General features: G+C 47.5%; 2 protein-coding genes across 2 annotated transcripts in view; one reads left to right on the forward strand and one right to left on the reverse strand.

Annotated features, from left to right (window-relative positions):
• Positions 1-500: 500 nt before the first annotated feature.
• si:dkey-183c6.8 (protein O-GlcNAcase) lies at positions 501-16778 on the forward strand. The gene is made up of 17 exons (XM_056575757.1): positions 501-540; positions 1760-1811; positions 4568-4665; positions 5105-5235; positions 5588-5759; positions 6097-6195; positions 8977-9252; positions 10146-10229; positions 10764-11143; positions 11906-12080; positions 12875-12931; positions 13306-13391; positions 13903-14007; positions 14240-14331; positions 15105-15303; positions 15902-16061; positions 16642-16778. Exons 1-17 carry the CDS (start codon positions 501-503, stop codon positions 16776-16778), a joined length of 2343 nt encoding a protein of 780 aa, XP_056431732.1.
• A 608-nt stretch (positions 16779-17386) lies between these two features.
• The window catches only part of si:dkey-183c6.7 (urea transporter 1), a 14967-nt gene continuing 13552 nt past the window's right edge, over positions 17387-18801 (reverse strand). The window contains exon 8 of the mRNA XM_056576167.1: positions 17387-18801. This exon is cut by the window's right edge and continues 907 nt beyond it. The gene's annotated coding sequence lies outside the window, so the exon portion shown is untranslated.

Raw genomic sequence — 18801 nt, forward strand, 5'->3', positions numbered from 1 at the left:
GCTGACAATTATTCAAAGGAATGTAAATGTATTCAATAGTTATATAATGGCAAAATATATAAAGTAATAATATTTAGTAACGGTATAATTTGGATGTCGAGATGCCATGCTACCACATAATAATGTACACTGCATTCATTTTGCTGCATTCCTACATCACTGTAGGCCTACTAGTGACACAAGTCTAACTTCAGGGTTTGATAACGGATAAAACCCGAGATATCAACCCCTCATTTCTCCAGTGCGTCTTCCACACGCACCTTTGCATGTGGACATCAGAGCAAGCGTGGGACGCGGGTGCGCCTGCGCAGCCTCGACCACAGGGGAGAGGAGGACCACGTACGGCGGTGGAGGAGGAGAAGGAAAGAGGAGAGGAGGAGAGGATAGACCGACGAGGACCATGAACGCCGTGCCCGGCGTCATCTAGCGTGTTGTTATCGTGCCCTGCTCGTAAGGCGAAGCGTAAACGGAGCAAGTGGAGTCAGCTGTAATTAGCAGAGATGGAGGAAAGAAGCCAGTTTCTTTGTGGTGTGGTGGAAGGTAAGAGTGCCCGGGTACCTTCCCCCTGCCTCCGAGATCATGTGCTTTTTTCCTCCTCTTGGGGGAAGATGTTTTTTTTTATTAAGCCCGTAGACCGAACGTTTGACCCACATATTTGGCGAAAATTATTTCACTGGTTTCTGTAATGCAGGCGCACGAGGAGACGTGTGTTTGTATGTGTCCGTATTTGAGATCGGATTTAATATTGAACATCTTTGAGACGATGTTAACGCGGGATCGGTCTGGTTTGTAACGTACAGTAGACCTGACGGAACGCACCCAGAGCCATCTGAATCAGAAAAGGGGGCTTATTAAAACACTGCTTTGGTGACTGGTGTGTGGGTGATGGGGGGGATGATGAAGAATTATTTTATTATAATGTATTGTTATCATATATGATGGGAACTATGGCCTAAGCATCGGTTGATCATTACAAAAAGGCTTTCTGCTTACATCATTTTTTTTCTTTAATTAGCCATTCACTCTGTAAAGTGTTACTAGTGGTTATCTACCAGTGGTACTGTTAGTTGTCTGAGGATCTGGTTGGTGATGAAGGTAAACAACATGTTTGATGCCTCATGAGGATGAATAAAATATGAATCACTACCAATAACAATTTGCTGTCTCACACACACACACACACACACACACACACACAAACACGTTTGTATTTCTTTGTACCTGTATTGCTTTCAAGTTAAATCGTATTTGGGCACACTGTGCAGGAAGAGCACGCACACACACACACAATAACACAATACTGTCCACATTAGCAGGCATGCCAACACACACTGCTGCAGGGCTCACGAGGGGATTACTCAATCGCTACTTGAAGCATATAAAGTATAAAACCCACTTTGCTTTGACCTACTTACATATATATATATCTATGCAGCAACAAACACACACCCAGCTGCAGCCTTTATTTAAACCATATGCACACACGTACACACACACATTCGGATGCATACTCTCGCACACCCTCTCACAAACACACACACACACATACATACGCACAAACACACACACTATACTGCCGCTCTATTAAGAAAACAGTAAGAAGAAGGAGGGGCCCTCGAGATGTAGCTGAGTCTATAAATAGAAGATGCGATGGAAGTGAATAAAGTAGAGCTGCTTTCGTTCCAGCGCAGGACAGCTGAGTGTCTGTCCGTGTGGTGGACTGAGGGTGCTGACCATGTACTGTGTCTCTGTCCCACAGGGTTCTACGGGAGGCCGTGGTCTATGGACCAGAGGAGAGTTCTCTTCCAATGGTGAGCATGGTCTCTAAAATCGATAACCCACACGTCTAGGCAAGGGAGTCTTCTCTGCTGTGTGTGTGTGTGTGTGTGTGTGTGTGACCTACATGGTGTCTGACGCGACCTCACTTTGTCAGCGTCTGTTTGTGTCAGCGTTGTTGTCTCACACTGGGAGTAATATGTCCAGCAGTATAGACTGTAGTCTCCCGATACGTCTGGGTCAGAACCACTCCTCCACTGAGCTCCAGCCCCCAGCTGAATTCAAACCACCGGTCCTCTTCCTCGCTTCATGTCGCAGTGGCTTGAATAGGATTTATCCTGCAAGGCATAGCCACACAGTCCCCACGGGTGACAGCAACCAATCAATGGGCTGCCTCAGAAATTCCGAAGTCTAATTATTACAAGTTTGGAATGAGATTAGACTGTATTCTCCAGAATATAGACTATTGGAAATGATTGTGATGATATGAATATGAATTATTGATGCAGTATGGTATAATAAAGAGGTTCAGTTCTGCACTAGAGTTGACTGGCTGCACACGCATGCAATTTTGCTGCAGCTGTCGTGTCTTATTATAGCTCTGCGTAACACACTTTACTTTTTCAAATCTTTTTGAACAAATTTATGTTATCCAGAAACTTTTATGGTGTGATTGGTCAATGGGGGCCGGCCTGTGGTTCTGGTTGGTTCCTGGGTGACGTGTGATGTAACACCGGTCACAATCAGCTCAGCTTAGTCACGGATGATGAGATGACTCTCAGTAATTAGCAGCAGACGGACCCCCCCCCCTGCTGGGACCCATGTCATTGATCATCACTTGTTTACCCAGAATGCACCCTGACTAATGTCTACCCAGGATGCCGGGGCTGTTTACCCTGGCTACATCCAACATTTAACGTGGCTCGGCCAATGCTCGTTATAAATCAGCCGCGTTAACTTTACGTTGCCTTCACATCTGTGGAGGTAAGATAAGTAAAAACAGCTTGAAGTGAGTGTGTAGGCTGAAGCTTGAGTTAAATACGAGTTTAGGACCGCTTTGGATCACGATGTGGGGGCAGCAGTTGGCATTTGTACAGTCATCGCATGACATGCTTTCGGGAACAGCTTGCTGGTTGAAGTGTGTGTGTTTGTGTATTTGTATGATTTGTAATAGTTTTTGTGTGTGTGTGCGTGTTAGTCTGTGTGTATATCACCGTGTGTCGGTGTGTGTGGTTGCGTGTGTGACTGTTTGTACGGTTGTGTATGATTGTGTGTGTACGACGTGTTCATGATTGTGTGTGACTCTGGGTGTGTGTGATACTTTTTGTGTGTGTGAGTTTTTGTGTGTATGATTGTGTGTGTGTATGATGTATGTGCGATCTTGTGTGTGTGTTTGTGTGTACGATCATGTGTGTGTGTGTGTACGATCTTGTGTGTGTGTGTGTGTGTGTGTGTGTGTGTGTGTGTGCGATCATGTGTGTGTGGGTGTACGATCGTGTGTGCAGGTGTATATGATTGTGTGTGCGTGTATGATCGCGTGTGTGTGTGTGTGTGTGTACGATCATGTGTGTGTGGGTGCACGATCGTGTGTGCACGTGTATATGACCGTGTGTATGCATGTGTGTATGAATGTGTGTGATCATGAGTCTGTGTATGTTGGTGTGTGTGTGTGTGTGTGTGTGTGTGTGCATTTTTTGTTGTGTTGGGGAGAGGTAGGTGGCAGGCAGCTTTGTGGGGGCGACCTCAAACCATCTGTCCAGGATATGTAGGAGGAGGCACCACGACGTCAAGCACTCATCCATTTCACAACACAGAGAAACCTGTGTGTGTGTGTGTGTGTGTGTGTGTGTGTTTAGGTTTACATATGCTTACATGTTGTTTATATTGTATATTTATAATGTGCATGAGTGCGCCTGAATCATGTTTCACTGTTAGTGCTGTGTTGTGTTTCTATTATTGATGAGGTCATTTCCTGTAACAGAGGCGGCCATTGAAGTTGAGGGATCAATACAATGGGATTCATTTTTCACTTCTTCCTCCCATCTGTCGTTCACTTCCCTTCCTCTGGCCATCTCCTCTACTGTTTGTTTTCTTTACTTGTCTATATTAGGACTGGCTTTTTTTAGATGAGAAAAAACGCTCAAACTGCATGCAAAGTGTGTGCAGTGTTGAAACAGCGCCCCCTAGTGCCAACTAAGAGCAGAGCAGCTGAACGTGTAAAAGGAAAGGATAATGAAACAAAAAATACTTGATCAAAGCACGATGTAATACAAAAAATGAAAGCTACGTAAATCAAATACTTATCTTAAACTACAAACCACCCATATAGTACTGAAATGAACGATGAATAAATGGAACTCAAAAATGTCCTTTGGATATAACACACACACACACAACATACTTCTTGCACAAGCACCACATACACACACTTAGAGAACAGACTGCCTTCATTCAAAGACAATTTTCTAATGTGGCAACCTGTGGGACAAATAAAGCTTTTGAACTTTACAAGAAAAACATAAATACATAGGCCTACTACACTAAAGCTCCGCAGTGAAGTCATTAAGGCTGTCTGCAGTACAACAGACTGGACGGACACATCTAGTCAGTTGTACTGCAAAGCTGGCTCTGCATAGGAACACTACAGTAGACTCACATGCTGGCAGAATATCCTATCCTCCAGAGTGTCCCTCGAGGATGGGGATTTCAAATGAAAATTCCTCTCTCCCTCTCTCCACTTCTCTCTCCCTCTCTCCCTCCCTCTCTCCCCGTCTCCCCCTCTCTCTGGTAGGATGCAGCACTGGGGTTTGAACACCTACCTGTACGGCCCTAAAGACGACCTCAAACACAGACTGTTATGGAGGGAGGTGTACTCCCCAGAGGAAGAGGGTAAAGATGTATCTATCTGTCCGTCCACCTCTCTGCCCGTCTATCTGCCCAGCTCCTCTCCTCTCCTCGCCCCCTCCTCCAGCCCTCCCCTCCTGTTTCCTCCCCTCTCCACTCCCACCTCCTCCTCCCCTCACCCTCGCCCCGCCTGCACTCCCATCTTCTCTCCTTTTCAACTCCCCTCCTCCTCACCTCTCTCCTCTCACCCTCCTCCTCCCGCCCCTCCCTCCTCCTCCTCCCCCCCCTCCTCACCTCCTCTCTCCTCTCCCCTCCCTCCTCCTCCTCTCCCCTCCCTCCTCCTCCTAACCTCCTCTCTTTCCTCTCCCCTCCCTCCTCCTCCTCCTCCTCCTAACCTCCTCTCTTTCCTCTCCCCTCCCTCCTCCTCCTCCTCCTCCTCCTCACCTCCTCCTCTCTCCCCCCCCCCCCCCCCCCCCCCCTCCAGGTCAGCTGAGGACCCTGGTGACTGAGGCGCGGTCGCGGGGCGTGACCTTCGTCTACGCCCTTTCCCCCGGCCAGGACATCGTCTTCTCCTCCGCCTGCGACCTCACCCTGCTGAAGCGCAAGCTCAAGCAGGTGGAGCACACACACACGCACACGCACACACACACACACACACACACACACACACACACACACAAACAAGCATGCACAGAAACAAACACAAAGGGCACAAACATTTACACATTGACCGACACCCACACATGCACACAAAAGCAAACACACACACAAGCATACACAGAAACACACACAAAGGCACAACATGTACACATTCACTGACGCACACTCCATAGTACCCTTTCACTCTCTCTCTCTGTCTCTGTCTCTGTCTCTCTCTCTCTCTCTCTCTCTCTCTCTCTCTCTCCCTCTCCCTCTCTCCCTCCCTCTCCCTCTGTGTCTCACCCTCTCCCCGCCCCCCTCTCTCCAGGTGTCAGACCTGGGTTGCGAGGCGTTTGCCATCCTGTTCGACGACATCGACCACTCCATGTGTCAGGCCGACAGCGAGGCCTTCTCCTCGTTCGCCCACGCTCAGGTGTCCGTAGCCAATGAGATCTACCGCTTCCTGGGGGAGCCGTCCGTCTTCCTGTTCTGCCCCACAGGTAGGAATCTCAAACTGAAACAGAAGAATGAGACAACAAATAATAAAAGTAGTTATGAAATCATTTTCGGGACTTCATGTACTGGATAACGATGAACGCTTAACAAAACATGCTCCATAAATGTTGCTGTAATGTAATATAATATTATATATTATTACGTAATACTACACATATCATAGATCATAAATACGCTCCATAAATATGAGTTAAACCAGGGGCTGTGTATTTTATTTCTAATAGCTAACATAACATAATCTTGTCGGCGAGCCTCTTTTAACTCCTCTCTCCTCTACCCCGCCTCCCCCCACCGCCACCTCGCCCCCCCCCCCCCCCCCAGAGTACTGCGGGTCCCTCTGCTCCCCATGTGTGTCCAAGTCCTCCTACCTGCAGACCCTGGGGGCCGACCTGCAGCCCAACATCTCAGTCATATGGACCGGTGAGACACAGCCACTGACGCCCACACACAAACACACACACACACACACACACACACACACACACGTGATCACACAATCAAGCATAGTATGCACACAACAATCATCAATCACCATCATACATACGGACATACACACGATCACTGACACACACACACACACACACACAAACACACACATACGCATGCAACCCCACATACGCAAACACACGCACGTATGCACTTAAACCCAGGCACACGCACGCATGCAGTCCGACACAGACATGCACCCACACACAAACAACAAACACACACGCGCACATATGCTGTGCACCTACACACACGCACCCCGACACACATTTGCATGCGATCCCACACATACCAATTATGCTTACTGATTGTATACCGTTAATATTGCTCCATAATTGGATGCAATCGTAATTAGTCATATGACACACAAGCACGGACGCACACACACACAACCCATTACGATGACTAATTGCGTACCACGGTTTTGTGTTACATAACGAGGCACAATGAATTATGTACAAGCATACGTCATGAATTATTTAACAAGCCACGAAGAGATCATAGAATCTTCCAGATCGTGGAAAGTAGCTCTGCCAGATAGTGTTAGATAGATAGATAGATAGATATATTAATGTATATAAAACAAAGCGTAAGGTGAAATCTAGGTGTCTGGTATATGTAGTAATAGTATTGTTTATGAATGTTTATTAACATGATACATACAGGCAGTGAGTTTATGTCCAGGTGTTTAGTATATATATAGTAATATTAATGTATATATTAATGTATATGAACATCATAAATACAGGCAGGAAGGTGATCTCCAGATTTGTGCTATAAGTAATAATATTAATGTACATTAATGTATATGAATGTATATTAACATGATCCATCCAGACATTAAGGTGAAGTCCAGGTGCATGTCCAGTAATATTAATGTATGCATTAATGTACATGACCATCCAGGCAATAAGGCGATCTCCAGGTGTAATATTAATGTATGTATTAATGTACATGACCCTCCAGGCAGTAAGGTGATCTCCAGGTGTAATATTAATGTATGTATTAATGTACATGACCAACCAGGCAGTAAGGCGATCTCCAGGTGTAATATTAATGCATGTCTTAATGTACATGACCAACCAGGCAGTAAGGCGATCTCCAGGTGTAATATTAATGCATGTATTAATGTACATGACCCTCCAGGCAGTAAGGCGATCTCCAGGTGTAATATTAATGTATGTATTAATGTACATGACCCTCCAGGCAGTAAGGCGATCTCCAGGTGTAATATTAATGCATGTATTAATGTACATGACCAACCAGGCAGTAAGGCGATCTCCAGGTGTAATATTAATGTATGTATTAATGTACATGACCAACCAGGCAGTAAGGCGATCTCCAGGTGTGATATTAATGTATGTATTAATGTACATGACCAACCAGGCAGTAAGGCGATCTCCAGGTGTAATATTAATGTATGTATTAATGTACATGACCCTCCAGGCAGTAAGGTGATCTCCAGGTGTAATATTAATGTATGCATTAATGTACATGACCATCCAGGCAGTAAGGTGATCTCCAGGTGTAATATTAATGTATGTATTAATGTACATGACCAACCAGGCAGTAAGGTGATCTCCAGGTGTGATATTAATGTATGTATTAATGTACATGACCAACCAGGCAGTAAGGCGATCTCCAGGTGTGATATTAATGTATGTATTAATGTACATGACCATCCAGGCAGTAAGGCGATCTCCAGGTGTGATATTAATGTATGTATTAATGTACATGACCATCCAGGCAGTAAGGTGATCTCCAGGTGTGATATTAATGTATGTATTAATGTACATGACCAACCAGGCAGTAAGGCGATCTCCAGGTGTGATATTAATGTATGTATTAATGTACATGACCAACCAGGCAGTAAGGTGACCTCCAGGTGTAATATTAATGTATGTATTGATGTACATGACCAACCAGGCAGTAAGGCGATCTCCAGGTGTAATATTAATGTATGTATTAATGTACATGACCAACCAGGCAGTAAGGTGATCTCCAGGTGTAATATTAATGTATGTATTAATGTACATGACCAACCAGGCAGTAAGGTGATCTCCAGGTGTAATATTAATGTATGTATTAATGTACATGACCCTCCAGGCAGTAAGGTGATCTCCAGGTATAATATTAATGTATGCATTAATGTACATGACCCTCCAGGCAGTAAGGTGACCTCCAGGTGTGATATTAATGTATGCATTAATGTACATGACCAACCAGGCAGTAAGGTGATCTCCAGGTGTAATATTAATGTATGCATTAATGTACATGACCCTCCAGGCAGTAAGGTGACCTCCAGGTGTGATATTAATGTATGTATTAATGTACATGACCCTCCAGGCAGTAAGGTGATCTCCAGGTGTGATATTAATGTATGTATTAATGTACATGACCCTCCAGGCAGTAAGGTGATCTCCAGGTATAATATTAATGTATGCATTAATGTACATGACCCTCCAGGCAGTAAGGTGACCTCCAGGTGTGATATTAATGTATGTATTAATGTACATGACCCTCCAGGCAGTAAGGTGATCTCCAGGTGTGATATTAATGTATGTATTAATGTACATGACCCTCCAGGCAGTAAGGTGATCTCCAGGTGTAATATTAATGTATGCATTAATGTACATGACCAACCAGGCAGTAAGGTGACCTCCAGGTGCATGTGCAGTGATATTAATGTATGCATTAATGTACATGACCCTCCAGGCAGTAAGGTGATCTCCCGGACCCTGTCGGTGGACTGTCTGGAGGAGGTGGGCTCTGTTCTTCAGCGCCCGCCGCTCATCTGGGACAACCTGCACGCCAACGACTACGACTCGCGGCGCCTCTTCCTCGGGCCCTTCAAGGGCCGGGAGCCGCAGCTCCGCCGCCGCCTCAGGGGCCTCCTGCTGAACCCCAACTGCGAGTTCGAGGCCAACTACATCCCCCTGCACACCCTGGGGACATGGCACCGGACCCCCCCCGGGGGAGAGGGGGGAGACGGTACGGGAGGGGGGGGGGGGAGTGGTGGGAGGGAGAGAGGGGGGAAGGGGGGGGAGTGGAGGGAGTGGAGGGAGTGGAGGGAGTGGAGGGAGACGTATGGGAGGGGGGGAGGGGGGAAGGCGGGGGAGTGGATGGGGGGAGAGAGGGAGGGGGGGAGGGGGGAGGAATGGGGGGGTAGAGGGAGGCTGGGGGGGAGGAAGGGGAGGGGAGAGGGAGGGGGTTGGAATAGGGGAGGGGGGAGAAAGATGTAGAAAGAAAAAGGGAGAAAGGGTGAGAGAGAGAGAGACTGAGAAGCTAATGTGAGGCGGCTGGGGAGAAATAGGGGGAGGGCGAGAGGAAACAGGTGCATGGTGGGGGATGTGGATGAGAGGATGTGGATGAGAGGATGTGGATGAGAGGATGTGGATGAGAGGATGTGGGTGAGAGGATGTGGATGTGGATGAGAGGATGTGGATGAGAGGATGTGGATGAGAGGATGTGGATGAGAGGATGTGGATGAGAGGATGTGGATGAGGATGTGGATGAGAGGATGTGGATCAGAGGATGTGGATGAGAGGATGTGGCTGAGAGGATGTGGATGAGAGGATGTGGATGAGAGGATGTGTGAAAGGCTAAACAGGTGAGGTTTTAATTTGGAAAGGAAACGGCACGATTCTCTCAGCCCCTGGGGACCACTTCTTGGTCGATTATTTAATAGACAGCGTTGCTTAGCAACAGCTCTGCCACTTTTTGTCTGTGGGAGGTCATTTAAAACTCTCTCACACGTCCCAAATATATATTTTACAAAAAAAGTTAAATTTATATTTATGTGTGTGTACGTGTGTGTGTGTGCATGTGTGTATGCGCGTGCACGTGTGTGTGTGTGTGTGTGTGTGTGTGTGTGCGCCCTACAGACGAGCCTGAATACTGTCCCGACAGCGCTCTGTCCGAGGCGCTCCGTGATTGGATGGACGAGCTCAACCAGCCCCTGCAGCCAGGTGAGGCCACCGCTGACGTCATCGCCGGCGTCAAACGCTCAAAGACGGCTTCAGTAGAAATCCAATTAAAATCCGAATGATTGTATTTTTTTAATTCACAAAGTAGCAGCTTTGAGCATTACTGACCCGACGTTTACCTCGAGTGTAACCGAGGACGTACGTTTTACAGGCAAAACTCTTGGCTGTAGATTTTCAAGATTCAAGATTCAATACTTTAGTGCCGTACAACTCTGCACAAGTCGCTAGGGATTTGTTTCAGTGTGCTCACGACGGTAACAAAGACCCACAAAGCAAGACATAGAACGCAGAACTTAATGATGATTCACCCAAACACTTATAGGAACGCATTGTTTTACAAACGCTGATTTTACAAATCTGTTGATTCAAGTGGGATCCCTGAAGGGATCCAACAGATTTGTAAAATCCGCGTTTGTAAAACAATGCGTTCCTATAAGTCAGTGAAGCAGAGATACCACTGCTCCCAGCGAAAGGTGTAGCCCCTCCCTAACCCCGTCCGTCCCCCGTCCCCCACAGGCCGTCAGAGCACCACCCCCACCTCCCGCGCCAAGACCCCCGACCGGGCCGACCGCCCCCCCGCCACGGCCAAGCCCCTCCCCATGTTCCCGCTGAGCTCCGGCTCCCCCCCCACCTCCCCCGCCAAGGGGGGAGACAACGGGAGCGAGGGGGAGGCGAAGAGGCCCCCGGGGGAGGGCCTCAAGCACAAGGCCCAGGGCCGGGTGCCCTGCGGCGGGAAGGGCCTGCTAAGCGAGGCCCAGGTCCGGCTGCTGGTGGGTCTCCACTACCTGCCCCACGAGCACGGGCCGGCCGCCCAGCGGCTGCTGCAGGACCTCACCTGGCTGAAGTCCAACTGTCACCTGGTCAGCCTCAACGGGAAGAAGACCGCCCAGCAGAAGGTAGGGGGGGGGGGGGGGGGCGAGAGAGGGGATTAGAGTAGGTTACATTACATTACATTTTAAACCCATTTTTTTGTGTTGTATATGTTAAATTAAGTTGTATAATATTAGGTTATTTAAATTGTTAATTAGAGGTGATTATGTTATATTAGTTTATATATTAGATAAGATATGGTTAGTCTACAATCTCACACTATAATCGCACTAACTCAATGCAATTTACTGGATTAAATTATATTAGAATATAGTAGTTTAGATTCCATTCATATAATTTAGTGTCGTCAAAAAGCCTCACCTACTCATTCATGACATGCACCTGAATTCACTGCAAATTGCTTTGCAGTAGTATCTGTCAAATGACGTTGAAAACGTAAAGAGCACTTCAGAGAGATAAGATCTTAAGTCTCTTTGAAGGTCGCTTCGGATAAAGCCGTCCTCTAGATGAATGAATCATCATCCGTTATAAAGATCAAAGCAGGAGCAAGTAGTACATTTAGCCGACATTTTTTATCCAAAGCTTAACACACACATTCACGGCGGTGTCGACCATGCAAGGGGTAACCCTGACGTCAGGAGCCCGGAACCCTCCACACTCCGCTAGGAGGAGCCGGGGATTGAACTAGCAACCTTCTGGTTACGATTCAACCTGCTCTACCTCCTGAGCTAAGACCCCAGGAGTACAGAGAGTCCTCACCATCCCATCATGTCCCGATGGGTTACTACGGTTACCCCTAACGACCTCCGGGGGGGGGGTTTCTGCAGGTGGAGGAGTGGCGTGGCCGGGCGTCCAGGCTGATGGCGCTCTGCGAGGACATCGCCGAGCTCCACTGCAGCGTGGTGGGCGGGGTCAACCGCGCGGTGCTGTACGACCTCTACCCCTACGTCTGGGACCTGAGGAACACGGCGCTGGTGGCCAAGGCCTTCGTCTGCTGGCTGGGTGAGGGGCGGGACAGGATGTGATGCCTGAGGCGGGACAGGATGTGATGCGTGAGGCGGGACAGGAAGTGATGCGTGTTGTGTGTGGTGAGGGGCGGGACAGGATGTGATGCTTGAGGCGGGACAGGATGTGATGCGTGATATGTGTGGTGAGGGGAGGGACAGGATGTGATGCGTGTTGTGTGTGGTGAGACAGGATGTGATGCGTGTTGTGTGTGGTGAGACAGGATGTGATGCGTGTTGTGTGTGGTGAGACAGGATGTGATGCGTGTTGTGTGTGGTGAGACAGGATGTGATGCGTGTTGTGTGTGGTGAGACAGGATGTGATGCGTGTTGTGTGTGGGGAGACAGGATGTGATGCGTGTTGTGTGTGGTGAGACAGGATGTGATGCGTGTTGTGTGTGGTGAGACAGGATGTGATGCGTGTTGTGTGTGGTGTGATCCAGCGAGGACTTCAGGCTGGATGGAAGGATGGACAGACAGGTAGATGGACGGACAGAGGGACAGATTGATGGATGGATTGTTAGACAGGATGGAAGGATGAGAAGAGGGATGTACATAATTATGTATAATAGGATTAAACACATCCCTGCCTGTATTCTAATAAATATATCAATTTTATACATATAAATATATTTATATTTTTAGATAATTTGGGGCTCTTTTATTGTCATTTTTAGTAATATATATTAAACATTCCTACAGACAGACAGATAGCCATCTATCTTCAGATATTGAGAGGTTTGTTAAACGGCGACTGTGTTCTGACCTGGCGTTGACCTCGTCTCCCTCCAGACGGCCGGGTTCTGGGGGACAGCTCCACTCTGGGCTCCTGGAAGAACTGCTTCCACTGTGAGTAGACATCAGCTTCAGATTCACATTCAGAAAACTTTATTGTCTGTCGTAACAGAAAATCCTCTTTGACGTGGCTCGACATACAAACAGGACAAGGTACTGATAAGCAGTCATACAACATTGATTTCTGAGAGCAGACATAGTGTGTATAGATCTTAAAACAAGTATAAATATTAAAAACTGTAAAAATAAACAAGATAAAAGATAAAAGCTAAAGATAATTTGTCCATTGTTCATGGTTTATTTAAGCTGTTTATGACAATAGGATGAATGAGTTTCTGTGTATGTTTTTCTTAGATAGGGGTACTCTATAAGGCTCCACCTCTCCTCTGTGGAGCCACGTCACCTGACCTGTCTCTCGTCTCTGATAGGGTGTGGGACGACGACGGGGGCGGAGCTACTTGGAGTGGATTCGGAACCGTGGGTGTTCAAGGGCGGGGTCTCGGGGGAAGTGCAGGTTTGTGTGTGTGTGTGTGTGTGTGGTTCCTCTCAATCTATTCTAATTTTCCGCTACAACTTCAAACAGAACTGTGACAACCGTTGACTCTGTGTGTGTGTGTGTGTGTGTGTGTGTGTGTGTGTGTGTGTGTGTGTGTGTGTGTGTGTGTGTGTGTGTGTGTGTGTGTGTGTGTGTGTGTGTGTGTGTGTGTGCATACGGGCCTGTATCTGTGTGTGCCTGTGCGTGTGTGTGTGTTTGTGTATGCCTGTATCTGTGCCTGTATCTGTGTGTGTGTGTGTGTGTGTGTGTGTGTGTGTGTGTGTGTGTGTGTGTGTGTGTGTGTGTGTGTGTGTGTGTGTGTTTGTGTATGCCTGTATCTGTGCCTGTATCTGTGTGTGTGTGTGTGTGTGTGTGTGTGTGTGTGTGTGTGTGTGTGTGTGTGTGTGTGTGTGTGTGTGTGTGTGTGCGCGCGCGTGCCTGTATCTGTGTGTGTGTGTGTGCGTGCCTGTATCTGTGTGTGTGTGTGTAGATGCTCCTTCCAATAGGAAGCAGCACTGAGCTGTTCACTCACCCTCCTCCTCTCTTCCCCACCTCTCGCCTCTACAACGTCAGGCCCTACCACAGCAAGGACAAGGTCTCTCGCCCCCCCTCTCTCTCTCTCTCTCTCTCTCTCTCCCTCTCTGCACAAACTCATACACACACATTCAAATTCATTATTGTTCTTACCCATAATGCACTATAACTTTGATTGTTTGGGTCGATCTGTTTCCTTGACTGCAGTTTAACGTCACACTTCATTGTGTGTGTGTGTGTGTGTGTGTGTGTGTGTGTGTGTGTGTGTGTGTGTGTGTGTGTGTGTGTGTTAGGTGGAGTTGTACCGTATGGTGCGACAGCTGCACCTCAGAGCCCAGGGGGGTAAAGACTCCAACTCAACCCACCCTGATGTCACCGGCGACAGGTCTGTGTGTGTGTGTGTGTGTGTGTGTGTGTGTCTATGTGTGGTTGAAAGTAAATAAACCTTAATATACCGTAACCTAGTGACGAAATATCGTCCTGTCTGACATGTGAAACACTGCCAGAACAACCCCAAATTAATTACTAAACAATGACCAAAAAGCCAATTACTGACATTCCAATGCTCCTATGCTTCCAAAATGGCGGCAGTCACGGCGAGGTGACCTGGCGATGTGACCCGCAGCCCAAGCCCTTACAACAAACAGTGTACCAGAAGTCGGCGAGAACTCATTTAAAGAAATGTGATCGTGGGCGGGGACCAGCTCTTACCCTGAAATAGACTGTGGAGGGAATTTTGGATAACGTCAATCGTCAAAACTGTTGAAGAAAAAAAGAGTCATCCAAACTTATAACAATTAGGATAATTCGCCCTGCGTCTCTTTATTTAGCTTGCCAAGGAGAAGTCCAAAGCATGGGCCAAAGGCAAGGGCTTATTATCCAGTGTTGTCAGGATGCTGAGAACATCTCTGCTCCCCAATAAAACGACAGCGTTGGTTAACCATATGTTCGTCACTTATAGATGGAAACCCTCACGTCGGTATCAGAGGGAGAAGTACCCGTGCTTTCCGAGTTGGAGCCTTTGACCCTTGACCCTCCCCAAGGGGGTCAAAGAAAAGGCACACACCAACAATTGCCACGGAGGGGCAGTTAGGGAAAACAGTGTGAAAACTGAATTTAACTCAACTTACCTGTGCCCCCCCCCCCCCCCCCCCCCAGGTGCCTGGGGGCCTGCCTGGCCCTGTGCCCGGAGTACAGCTTCGTGCTGGAGGACGAGCTGGGCGTGTGCGGCTGCGTGACGGGCGTGCAGGACGTGCGCGCCTTCATCAAGCGCTGCCACGCCACCTGGATGCCCGCCATGAGGGACAAGTACCCGGGCCCCCGGACCGGGCCGTCTGCGCTGCCCGCGCACACACAGGTGGGCCGGGGTCGGGGGTCGGGGGGGGGAATGGAGGAATATACTGTAGGCAATGACACGCTGTTGATGGAAAACATAGTATGACAGATATTAATTATTGAGCTTTGGAAATGGGGGTAGGATTAAACACGTTTTATACTTCTTCCTACTCCTTTTCAGGCATCAATTGAATATATTATGTAATATGCTTTTTTTATTTTTGATATGTCTGAAATAAATTGTATTAGTTCAATTCAATTAAAAAAATATGATGATGTCTCTGAACTCTGACCCAAACTCACCTGACCTCTTAATCTCCCCCCCCTTCCCTCACCTAACTCCCTCCGTCCCCCCTCACCCCCTCTCCATCCCTCACCCCCCCAACCCCCTGTCTTCTTCCCCCTCTTCCCCTTCCTCTAAATCCCTTCTCCCTCTCTCCTCCCCCATTCTCTCCCCTTCTCCCCTCACCCTCCCTCCATCTCCCCCACTCCCTCCATCCCTCCCTCTCTCCTCCTCCCCCCCTCCCTCCCTCCATCTCCCCCACTCCCTCCATCCCTCCCTCTCTCCTCCTCCCCCCCTCCCTCCCTCCCCCCCCCCCCCCCCCCCCCCCCTCCCCCAGGACCTGCTCCTGCTGATGGAGGAGGACCAGGGGGAGTACCCGGACTCCCTGCTCCACCACTTCCCCTCCCAGCTGCGTCTGGACGCCCTGCCCCAGCTGGTGGACGCCAGCGTGAGCCGCACCCTGCTCACCGCCCTGCTGGCCGCCCTCAAGGCCAACGGTGAGGCCCCCAACGTGTGTGTGAGACAGGTGTGTGTGTGAGACAGGTTTGTGTGTGTCAGGTGTGTGTGTGTCAGGTGTGTGTGTGTCCGGTGTGTGTGTGACAGGTGTGTGTCAGGTGTGTGTGTGTCAGGTGTGTGTGTGACAGGTGTGTGTGTGACAGGTGTGTGTTAGGTGTGTGTGTGTCAGGTGTGTGTGTGACAGCTGTGTGTGTGTCAGGTGTGTGTCGGGTGAGTGTCAGGTGTGTCAGGTGTGTGTGTGTTTCAGGTGAGTGTCAGGTGTGTGTGTGTCAGGTGTGTTTTTCAGGTGTGTGTGTCAGGTGTGTGTCAGGTGTGTGTTTCAGGTGTGTGTGTCAGGTGTGTGTCAGGTGTGTGTACTTTTTTAACAGTGTGACTCGAGTAACCTCAGCCCTGAGATGAGGAGACACTAAACTTCCCTCAGACGTTGTGTTTGTTTTGGTGTGTTTTGGTGTGAGTTTTGGTATGCATCTGTGTGTGTTTGTTTGGTTGTTGTGTTTGTTTTGGTGTGTGTGTGTTTGTTTTGATGTGTGTGTGTGTGTGTTTTGGTGTGTGTGCGTGTAGGTTCCCAGGGGGTGTTCTGTGAGGTCCAGCCCACCGACCGCCAGCGGATGGAGTTCCTCACCAAGCTGGGCTTCCTGGAGATCCTCCGCGGAGAGGCCCGCAGCCGAGAGGGCGTGGTCCTGGGAAGGCTCCTGTAACACACACACACGCACAGTAACACGCACACACACTGCCACAATCACACACACACACACACACGCACAGTAACACACACACACACTGCCACACTGCCACACACACACACACACACACACAAAAATCGCACTAAAAACATACATTGAAATAAGGACACACTCAAGTATGCATGAATACAGAAATGTCTCACACAGATACCCGCACACACACTTTAAGGGATACTCTTTCTTTGTGGGGACTGTGTTAATCATCATGCAGGACTCGAGTGAGTTAAACTTGAGCTGTTGAGACATCAATTACTGCATGGGTTGTGGTTGGCTCAGACGTTGTAGTGCTAGACAGTAATTCGGTGTTTACATTCGGTGACCTTTGAACCACCAGTTTACATGCATGGACGACAAGAAAAGGGGCGTGTCCTGAGTGGCTGGCCTGTCCTGCATTCGGTTCAAAATTATTTGATGTAGTGCCCCACGTTTGTGACATTCAAGTTTTGCTTTCGTTGCGGGGCACTTGATATCTTGTGTATACTCTGTTGTCGTCAGGTAGGCGACCGGTGCGTTTCACCATCACGGTCAAATTGGCCATCATGCTTAGGTGAGAGACAGGAAAAAAAGAAGGCCAATGCTAAACAAAGAAAGCAAAAGAAACAATGTTAGCATTGTTATTTGTCATTCATATTAAACTATTCCCATTTATTATTTATATGCGCACCACCGCAAGGGCAATGAGGGCTTAGGTAAGTGCATTATTTCAGACACACCAAAGGGACTAGTCAGTCACATCTCGGGGCCCTTTCACCATGATGGAAGCCAAGTATGCCATTGGATTCGTTGACACGTATTTTCAGTGCATTGAAGACCACCAAAAATGTTAAGCTTCATGACCTAGTGAGGACAGATCGACTCGCCGTGTCGACTATAAAAGAAAGTGTAGGGGAGATGGCCATCAGAGGCTTACTGGTGTCATTCAATGGATTGAAGAAGAGCCAAAATATGTACTTAAGATTGTTATGACATGCGGGCAATAATGAGACATGAGACATGAGCCATGTACACACATAATCCTAAAATCAGCATTTTATAAAGATGCCTTTGCAACACATGCAGTGTGTAGGCCAACAGCACTAAAGCCTTGTCTGTGTGTCTGTCACACACACACACACACACACACACACACAAAGACGCGCATATACACACATACACAAACACACTTGATCAAAAAAATAAGCACAAGCTGTCATTGATCAGATGAGCTGAACTGAAAGTGAAACTAAACTAAAGAATGTTCATTTTTTGTAATTCACCAATGAAAAAAAATGATTAATTGTGTAATCGATTGTATTTGTACTGATTTCCTTTTAAGAATTGCCATTGCTAGATCAATCTTGGACAGAAAGCCACTTAATTAATAGTTGATAATTAATGACGAATATGTCCCTTCTGGCCGCTGTCTGTCTGTCTGTTGATGTTGTTGTTGTTAGGAAAAAACCAAACACAACCCTAGAGGCAAATGCATGTTCTAGTCTTTGTTACAAAACCAGGATGTTTGTCCACCCATTGATATGTAGACAGTGATTATGGCAGTAGATTTGTTTTATAATTGAAGTAGTTATTTTAGGAATAGGGGAAATGTGCTAAAATGAAAACAAACAAAAATGACGGTAACAAAATGGGAAACAGAAAGCACTGTGAAAGAAGAAGTCACAGCAATATACATTTTATGTGAATATTCATAAGAAGACATGAATATTCATAAGAATATCTGAATATTGTGAAATGAAACGAGAAACGGAACTGAAGATGTCTGTGTTGTGTATCCAAAACGTTTAGAAAAAACTAAACACATTGTAATAAATATTAATGACATGACATGTCATTACTATAAAATAATCTCACACACCCACGATCCATCCAAACAGACTCCATGACACCAGCTTGACCACTTTAAAGGATTTATGTTCAGAAAGATATCTTGTCAGTTTTCACACACACACACACACACACACACACACACACACACACACAC

Source organism: Gadus chalcogrammus, chromosome 17 (genome assembly GCF_026213295.1).
Source record: "Gadus chalcogrammus isolate NIFS_2021 chromosome 17, NIFS_Gcha_1.0, whole genome shotgun sequence".
NCBI classification, from domain to species: Eukaryota; Metazoa; Chordata; class Actinopteri; order Gadiformes; family Gadidae; genus Gadus; species Gadus chalcogrammus.